The 9,384-nt window shown below is 36.7% G+C and overlaps 1 protein-coding gene across 1 annotated transcript in view; it reads left to right on the top strand.

The window, feature by feature from the left end:
• LOC104500936 (plasma membrane calcium-transporting ATPase 1) overlaps window positions 1–8,974 on the top strand; it is a gene marked incomplete at both ends in the record, with an annotated part of 16,526 nt that extends 7,552 nt beyond the window's left edge. Inside the window, 7 exons of the mRNA XM_010144665.1 lie at window positions 399–613; window positions 1,786–2,028; window positions 4,051–4,292; window positions 7,055–7,292; window positions 8,225–8,404; window positions 8,486–8,573; window positions 8,868–8,974. Coding sequence (XP_010142967.1) covers window positions 399–613; window positions 1,786–2,028; window positions 4,051–4,292; window positions 7,055–7,292; window positions 8,225–8,404; window positions 8,486–8,573; window positions 8,868–8,974 — 1,313 coding nt within the window. The remainder of the gene's footprint in view (window positions 1–398; window positions 614–1,785; window positions 2,029–4,050; window positions 4,293–7,054; window positions 7,293–8,224; window positions 8,405–8,485; window positions 8,574–8,867) is intronic.
• Window positions 8,975–9,384: the final 410 nt, after the last annotated feature.

The following is a 9,384-nucleotide window of genomic DNA, read 5'->3' as shown; positions in this document are numbered from 1 at the left end:
AGCAGGAATCAGGGTGCAGACTGCCAGCAGCTTTCTCTGCTGAATATGTCAGCAGTACAATCGTTGAAGGCCTGCTGAATTATTTCAGTTTGTATTTCACTTAGAGAATTGACTTTACATATTGGTCTCCCCTCTTCATAATTATATCTATGCTTTCCAATTAAATGGGAAGAAGAAAAAAGACTTTAGAAGTTTCTGGGTGAAATGCATAGGAAGGTGCTTTCATCGGAAGTTGGAACACCTTTGAGGACTATCTCAATGTTTTCTGACTTGCCTGTTCAAAATCTTAGTTCTACACTAACTTTTATAAAGGCAGAAGTATTTGCCCTTATTCATAGTCTGTATTGCCAAGTATTTGAGAGAATTTCTGAAAACAGTTTATTTCTCTTTTTAACAAGGTTTGTTGATGTCTGCAATCACAGTCATTATCCTTGTGTTATACTTTGTAATTGATACCTTCTGGGTTCAGAAGAGACCTTGGCTTGCTGAATGTACACCAATTTATATTCAGTATTTTGTGAAGTTCTTCATTATTGGAGTTACAGTCTTGGTGGTGGCAGTACCAGAAGGTCTTCCACTTGCAGTCACTATATCTCTGGCTTATTCTGTTAAGGTAAGTGGATAGACAGGGAACAGATTTTTAAAGGTAGATGGGTGTATTCATCAGCTGCCTAATCTCAGCTGAGATATGCTGCTTCACATATATGTAAGAGTGGGGAGAAGCTTTTCTCGTTTCCCTGAACAGCATACGAAATCCAGTATTTTTCTTAAATCTGTGAATATACACTAACATGAACAACAAGCAGTGACAGCCTGTTGTCACCAACTAAAGATGAATGGGTTTAGCTCATAGCATTGTAGCATTTGCTTATAATAAATAGATGTTAGAGATCGTAAATAACAAACTCTTCTGTAAAAATTTCTATCTAACTGGTGTGTTAAGCAACTGCTACAAAAGTTTTCAGATTTGTTCTTCTTGAGGACTGAATATTGTAGGATTATAGGTTTCTATTTATTATACAGCACTTTTTTTTTTAACTCATGCTCTTTGCTTATTTTCTTACTGCTTCAGTGTGCTGGGACTGGTTGTTGATCTGAAAATCTAATTGTAAAGATGATGGTTGTTTAGGATGTGTTCTAAAACATAATAACTTACAACACTAGGCCACAGTAGTGGCCGTAGTATTGTGTTCTTTGAAGTTACTCTTCCTCGAGATTAAAATACTATCCAAAACATGTTTAATAAAGAATTGAAGGCAATATTTGACCTATGAAACTTGTGTTGTCCTTACTATCTTAGCTGAAACATCAGGCTTCCAGTCTGTATTTGCATTTAAGTCTGACTCTAGCATCTTAGAAATACGTATCATTTGATGTTCGGATAAGTGTAACATAGCGTACTTGATCTTTCTTGTAAGCAGAAAGACTTTTTTTTTTTTCTAATGTTGTATACAGTAAAGCTCAGTGTTTGCCTTTCCTCTGATTCTAAATATCATCATAAACTACTTACTTGTAACAGTCTGAATAGTATCAGTAGTCTGTGTGGCATGCAGATACAGGAGATAAAGACTGTATGAACCTTACTCAAAATGAAGTTTGCTGTGTCATAATAGACTTAAGGGAATCCTTACAGAAGGTGGCAGCTATAAATTCTTCCCCTGTAAAAGGCCAGATAACTTAGACTGTCTTCTGAAACTGCTGTGAAAGACTGGCCACCCTAAATGAGAATTTACGAAATGTGAAGTAAATGTCATGGATAGTCATTAACTGCTTTTATTTCCTTAGAAAATGATGAAAGATAATAATTTGGTGAGACATCTCGATGCATGTGAAACAATGGGCAATGCAACAGCTATTTGCTCAGATAAGACGGGAACATTGACCATGAACAGAATGACAGTGGTCCAAGCCTACATCAATGAAAAACATTATAAAAAAGTTCCAGAACCAGAAGCTATTCCAGAGAAAACTATGGCTTATCTTGTGACAGGAATTTCTGTTAACTGTGCTTATACTTCCAAAATACTGGTAAGTGGATTTTTTTCATTCTGATCAAGGTAACTAAACAACTTCCTCAAAAGATGCAAATGGTCTGTTGGGAACATGGTAGGCAGTTAAGTGTAAGTGTGTGGCAAATTGCAGAGTAAGGTATTTTGTGCCTGCTGTAAATTGCTCAACTGTTCATTTGAGACTAAACTCCAGAAACAGCTTATTTCAGTTATAACTGACAATTTACGTTTTGAACTGATAATTCAAAGATAGCTTTCTTAAAGTTCACAATTGTGTCTAAATTTGTTTTTATAAGTGGGACCATTTATCTTACTTGAAGAGCATCTTGGCTTGATTTGAGCATTAATTCAAAGTAAACGTGTAAGAGTGGCATAACATTAGCTAGAATGTAATGAGAAAATGCAAGTACAGATGAGGATGGGGATGTATTTTTACTCCAGATATTGTTCTATGAATTCATAGCCTTTAGAATTGTAATATCTTTGCTCATACCTTGTTTGGGACTTCCATAATATTTTACAATAAAAAGAATAAATGGACTTTTGCACATTTTAAAATACTAGATTATTTAGCACTTCTGTGTATGTAATTTTTTGCAAATCCAAACAGAACTTCCTTGCTCTAGTTATACCAATGTGTTACATGCCTTAAAGAATATAAGTTAGTAAAAATAATAATAAAGATTTAGCTTTAAAAAATAAATAAATTAGCACTTCAAGAGAGTAAAATTCTCCACTGTGAGTGCTTTGTACAGGAATAGCAGTAAAACTCCAGTCTTAAAGCTATTTTTCAGCCAATAAAGATGGTACCTCTGCAAGAATTTCCTCGATAGCAGTACTTGAGGTGCCACTTCAAGATCACCATCACTGATTTCTGTGAAAGAAGACTAAGATACTACTAATGAGTTTCAGTGTGTGAGGATTTTCACTTTTCTACAGATCTTTTTTTATAGAAAGAACAAAAAGTAGCTGTGTGTATACTGACGACATCCCTTACTGCTTCAAGTTTAATCAAATTGTGTCCAATGCAGTCAGAGCTAGTCTGTTTTACAGAATCACAGAGGACTGAGAGGGACCTCTTGAGATCCTCTGGTCCAATGTTCCTGCTCAAAGCAGGGTCAGCTAGAGCACATTGCTCAGGGCTGCATCCAATCAGGTTTTAAGAATCTCAAAGGATGGGGAACTCTGCAACTTCTGGACAACCTGGTGAAGTATATCTCGTTCACTGGTAATACTAGTTAACCAGTACTACATCCTTAGAGTAAAAAAGGTGTTGCCATTTGTTCAAATGGAATTGAGTAAGTGCTTCTGCCTCTTTTGCTACAAACTACACTACAATGCTGTAGCTGTTTAGGTTCAGAAATATCTTTAGAGAAATACTTCTTTACTTATAACACTAGTATGTGCATATTCCACATATTTGAGATGAGAAACTTGTTCTGGTATTAAAGATTTGGAAACTTGTTTCTGAACTCTTTCCAGTTAAATGGGCCATGGCCTGGGAAACAGAACTTGTAGTGAGACTTAAGAAGCTTAAAGACTTAGTTTGCTCAGTAGGAGGCTAACAGGTGATGTGATCATAGTCTAAGTCATTGAGGAAGAGTTATTACAGGAGAGGATACTTAAATTTAGCAGAAATCATATCATTTAGCTTGCTTAAATCAGTTTAACTTATCTGTACTTTAAAAATCGAAACAATTCTTGAGGGATTACACTCATTGATCAGATATTTCAAGCAATGGAAAATGCCTTTTAGAAAGATCATCTTGGGATTTGATACAAACTGAATGGGTGATTTTTTTGAATCTGAGAAAGGGACTGAAAGATCCTAAACAGGTACAAACAAGGTACTTGCAAAAGCCAGCAGTATGATTGGCTCATGGATCATAGGAATTTTTATAGAGTAACCATTGCAAAAATGCATTGAAACTTCCTATCCCAGAGCTAAGCTTGGCCTTAGCTTCCTTGTTTTCTAAATGCTGTACTTCAGTGTTTCATAAGTTAACCAGATAATCTGCAAAGGTTCTTGTTCTTCTTGCAGCCTCCTGAAAAAGAAGGTGGCCTACCACGTCATGTTGGAAATAAAACTGAATGTGCCTTGCTGGGATTGCTCTTGGATTTAAAACGTGATTATCAGGACGTAAGAAATGAGATACCAGAAGAGGATTTGTACAAAGTGTACACCTTCAACTCTGTTAGAAAATCTATGAGCACTGTGTTAAAAAACTCTGATGGCAGTTTCCGGATATTCAGTAAAGGTGCCTCTGAGATAGTTCTTAAAAAGTAAGACCAACTACTATTCTAATTTTGCACTTAAACTTGGCTAAATGTTGTGGTAGGTGAGAAGACTGAAGTACTAAACAAGATTGTGCCATAGTCTGCAAAATGCAGTGGTCCTATACCCTTGTGACTGCAGTCAGCTTCCCAGCTTGTCTCCCTCAATGTTTGACTTTCTGTAGTAAGAAGAGCAATTGGCCTTTCAGTAACTTTCATTCTTGCACCCCAGCCATGCCTCAAAAAAAAGAGCTGGTCACGATTAATTTTAACTTGTGAACTCTACTCTGATACAGGAAAGCATCTGAATTTATCTATTCTCTAGTTAAACTATTTTAGGTGTGGTTGGTCAAACTGCTCACTCATCTTCCAGTTAAGTCCCAACAACTAATATGCCCAAATTCCAGGAAGGACTTGTGCCTTTGAAAAGTAATTACTTTTAGCTTCAAAGATGTGCAAGTTAGTGTCCAAGTTGATCATTTTAACAGGAGGTTGAACTTGGCCAGTGGAGAAACTTGAGGGTTTTTAATGTGACAAAGCCAATTTCTTCTTATCCATCTGCCCATCTCTAGATGATTTATTAGAATGAGATTAGACTATTAGTGAGAGATTTGTCACCACTGGGACAAACCTTAGGTGTGAAGAAGGCTGTGGTAACTCCTAACTAGGTGAGAAGTCAAGCATGTATTCATTCATGTTCGCTATGAACAGCAGTTGTAGCCAGCCTGGTTTTTGGTTCTAACATCAGACTATTTCTAGTCTGAGTAGTGCACAGATTCTGTTCATCAGTTCAATTTACCTTTTTGCTTGCTACTAGCCCCCCAAATCATTATCTAGGAAAGTACTAATGTACTAAAAAAAAAAAAAAGCAATCCTCCTTCTCCTCGGTGCTGAAAACAAAAGGTCAATCCTCAAAGGACTCTTGTTCCTTTTGATACAGAACTTGGATTTAGATGTGAATTTTTCCATAGCTAGATTTTAACCCAGGTCTTACCTGTGAATAAGTGTGCCTATATTTGCATTACTTCTACCTTCACAAGTATTGTGTACCCTATTATCTTATTGAGCAATTGAACTGTAGAAGTTGCTAGAACTCATCCAGACTCATGTGGTCCACTTGGCTTCATAACTGAGATAAGAAAATAAATAAGGGCATTTGGCAAAGAGCGAGAAAATCTAGACTGATCTGGATCCTATTGGAATAGCTGCAATTCCAAAACCATTTCAGAGTATGCACAGACTATGAAAAAGTCTTAACCATGTAGCCATCAAGCCATTTTCTTTACCCGTAACCTCTATGCAATGCCAGAAATGAATTTCAGAGCTTGTAACCATGCTGCTCATGCCTCCTTATAAGATGCATGACTACTGTTGAGCACTGAAAGCTTAAGTGTGAATATTTGAGATACAAATGAGTCACTAATAAGCATAGGAGAAATGCGGTGAACATTTTCAAGCAGAGCAGTTTTATTCTGTCCTTAGCATCAAGTCAAATGTTTGGAGTAAGTTTCAATGAAATCGTACTGGCTTCCATTTAGTCATCTTGGAATACTTTGAATATATCACAAGCCCTATGATTTCAGGTAACACAAGATATACTTGGTGGATGCTGACATTTGAACAGTTAACTGAAATCAGGAAATTCAGAAAGACTCTGAATTTCAGTTATGATGAATGCTATGAAGCTTTAAGGGACTTTTAAGAGCTTCATTTTCATTTCCTGTCTGAGATGGAAACTTTTATATATGTATATGTATTGCACCTGGGAATTCCCCAAACCCTTGGACAAAACACTTAAATGTAACAGTATTCAACTTAGCAGCTCTGCCAGGTCTGAACTTGATATTTAAAAAAAAAAGTCATAAATTCTTTTTTCAGTGCCACATTAGTACTAACTAGTAAAACAAATGCTTACAACGTTGCTTTATGGCAAGGACACAGATGAACAAGATGAAATTTATTGTTCAAAATACTTGGTAGTGTTATGTTCGTGACATTAATATTGGTAAAGAGTGTATGCTGTCTATGAAAGCAGTGACTTCTTCGACATGAAGAAACAACTAAAAAAGCATGTGTTTGAAATGCTAGATTTTATAGCGTTGAATCTAGTCTCTTATACAAACATTTAAATCAGATTTAAGTGTTTGGTTTCAATTTAGTACTTCACATTAAGAACTCTATGGCAGATGCTCTCTGAATTCTCTGCACTTAGACTGGGGGAAGGGCCTGGGGGTGAAGGCAGATATTACTACTCTCTTACTACTATTAAAGACAGCAGTACCAGAATTTGCTTTTAGTGCCGTAAGTTTAGTGCCCCCAGCTGTTTAAGCACCAAATACGTGTTCTGGAAGCGTACTGTACTTCAGAGACTTGCATAACTGTTAACTAGGTAGGATTATTTTGTTGAATTTGAAACTGCATTGACTGTCTCAACCAGTGCAGACACCGGACTGTTTATGTGCAATGGAGAAATGGATACTTCTGGGAGGTAACTGATGTTTGTGTCCTGAATTCATTGGGCATTGTTTTTAGATGCTCAGTTAACTTTCTACAGCTAGTATGTTTTGAAATTGGGAAGAGATTAAGTGCGTAAGGAGAAAATTTTCGTAGAGATGCTGCTACTGGCTTTTTTTTGTGTGTGTGTGTGTGTGTGTGTGAGTCTAGCAAAAACAAAGCTTGTAGAAACAAACTTACTGGAGTTCACTGATAAGCCATTGAACGGGCTGAAGTTCTGGTTAAAAAATGTTAACTCTTTAACACTTCCTTTTCAGGTGCTTCAAAATACTGAGTGCTAATGGAGAACCAAAGGTATTTAGACCTAGGGACCGTGATGATATTGTGAAAACCGTAATTGAGCCAATGGCTTCTGAAGGGCTCAGAACTATCTGCCTGGCATTCAGAGACTTCCCAGCAGGGGAACCTGAGCCGGAATGGGACAATGAAAATGATATTGTTACTGGTCTGACATGCATTGCTGTTGTTGGAATTGAAGATCCTGTGAGACCTGAGGTAGGGTTGCTGACTAAACTGCAGTGATTCTCTTACAGCAGATCTTGATTCATGGTGTTTGTCATGCAGAGAGTACAAGAAACTGAATTGCTATTGTATGCCTTAAGCATAGTTGATAAATCTAATTTCTTGGTGGGGAAAGTTAATGGAGCTATAAAAGCAGATTAAAACTTCTTAATGTCACTTGTGTTGTGTTACTGAAGCTCTATACAAACTAATGACTTAAGGCGCTTACTGTGCAGGGTCTCAGTAGAACAACTTCTCATTTTTTTTACCACTTGGAATATTAGGAGTGTTGTTTAGGATGGTATTAGTCATTGTGCTTGTTGTCAGCTTCTCATGGGGAATGATGATGAGGAAGGTTTGAGGGTTTGTCACCTGAGAACTGGGGTAAGGAGTCTGGCTTGTGGTTGAGGTTTAAGGGCAGTATTTTTCAATAGTGAAAGCTTTTATGCCACATGTAAGTGGAACTCCAGTCCGATGTGCACTATCATCACTTTAAAAGTCATGGGTGAAGTAGCTTAGTTTATTTCACATAATCGTAAATTAAAAGCCAGTACGCTGTAGCTATGGATTCTGCAGCCTAATATGTCACAAGGATTTTTGTGATATTTTTCGATATTGGAGTATTTATAAAATGAAGGGGTTGGGAGGGTAGGGGACCTTACCTAACAACAACAAAGCCCCTTTGCCAGAATTGTCATTTCTGTGTTTTTCAGGAAAAGAATTGTGGTAAGCTACTTAATATTTTTTTTTTTAAATGTTCTGTAACAACAGTCTTGATTTTTAAATAAGAGTTATTCTGGATTGAGCCAAAACCATTACTTTCACTCACATGTCTACATTCATTCAGCTAACGTGCAGTCTCTGAGTCTATGGAGTGTGTTTTGGGGTTTTTGTTTTGTTGGTTTTTTTTTTTTTTTTGCTTACAGGTACCTGATGCAATAAAAAAGTGTCAACGTGCAGGCATAACTGTACGTATGGTCACTGGTGATAACATTAACACTGCTCGTGCTATTGCATTAAAATGTGGTATTCTGAATCCTGGTGAAGACTTTCTGTGTTTAGAAGGCAAAGATTTTAACAGGAGAATACGCAACGAAAAAGGAGAGGTAAGCATACTGACTGTGTAAAGTAGATCAGCAGATACTCTAAGCCTTCTCACTAAAATATAACCAATGCTCTTTTTGCAGATAGAACAAGAGCGAATAGATAAAATTTGGCCAAAGCTTCGTGTCCTTGCAAGATCTTCTCCCACTGATAAACACACTCTAGTAAAAGGTAAGTAAAAGCTATCTGAGCTAAATTAAAGCTTTTTTATTTCTGCTTCTACGAAAAAGAAAAGATCTAGGACTGAACAGTGGGCAATACCTATGAGAGTGTCTTCATTTGCCAACTAACGGGGTTTTTTGCGCTGCCTGAGAAATGGGGCCAGCTAGAACTATCTGTTGAAATTTTTGTATTTATTATTTTTTGATGACTCTGAGGAAGACAAAACTGGGTTTCTCTTTTAGATTTAATCTGTGCTGTGTTGCCAGTTTTGAATTGTAACGCCAAGATATCATTTTATTTTAGGTATAATTGACAGCACTGTCTTTGAACAGAGGCAAGTTGTAGCCGTAACTGGTGATGGTACCAATGATGGTCCAGCTCTGAAGAAGGCAGATGTTGGATTTGCTATGGTATGATTTTTTTAGCTTCTTTTTTGAGACCTATTTTGATAAAATAACTTATCAAATCACTTTAAAGAAGTGATTGTTTCATGAGCCTAATATATCACTAAGTTAATGGAGTCAACATCTCTTACACTTAATGAATTACTTTTTCCTCATTCCTCAGTCTTCCAACTTAACTGCTTTTTTGTTTGATGGAAAATGTCCTTGTTGAATTTGCCATTGAGTAAAATTTAAAACACAGATCCCCAGTCATTTGCAATCAAAACCTTTTTACACAAAGGCTTCTTGCAAAACATAAGAACAGAGTTACTGATACTGAAGATTTCTGAAATGAGATCTGCTCAACATAAGGCAAGATGGCTTTAGCTGGTGAATAACATACTATGTTGACTTTGAGTAAAGCTTATACACAATAT

The sequence above is a fragment of the Buceros rhinoceros genome, unplaced genomic scaffold (assembly GCF_000710305.1).
Source record: "Buceros rhinoceros silvestris isolate BGI_N320 unplaced genomic scaffold, ASM71030v1 scaffold25311, whole genome shotgun sequence".
In the NCBI taxonomy this organism is placed as follows: domain Eukaryota; kingdom Metazoa; phylum Chordata; class Aves; order Bucerotiformes; family Bucerotidae; genus Buceros; species Buceros rhinoceros.
Note: the sequence above shows the minus strand (reverse complement) of the source record. Positions and strands in the feature narration are given on the sequence as shown.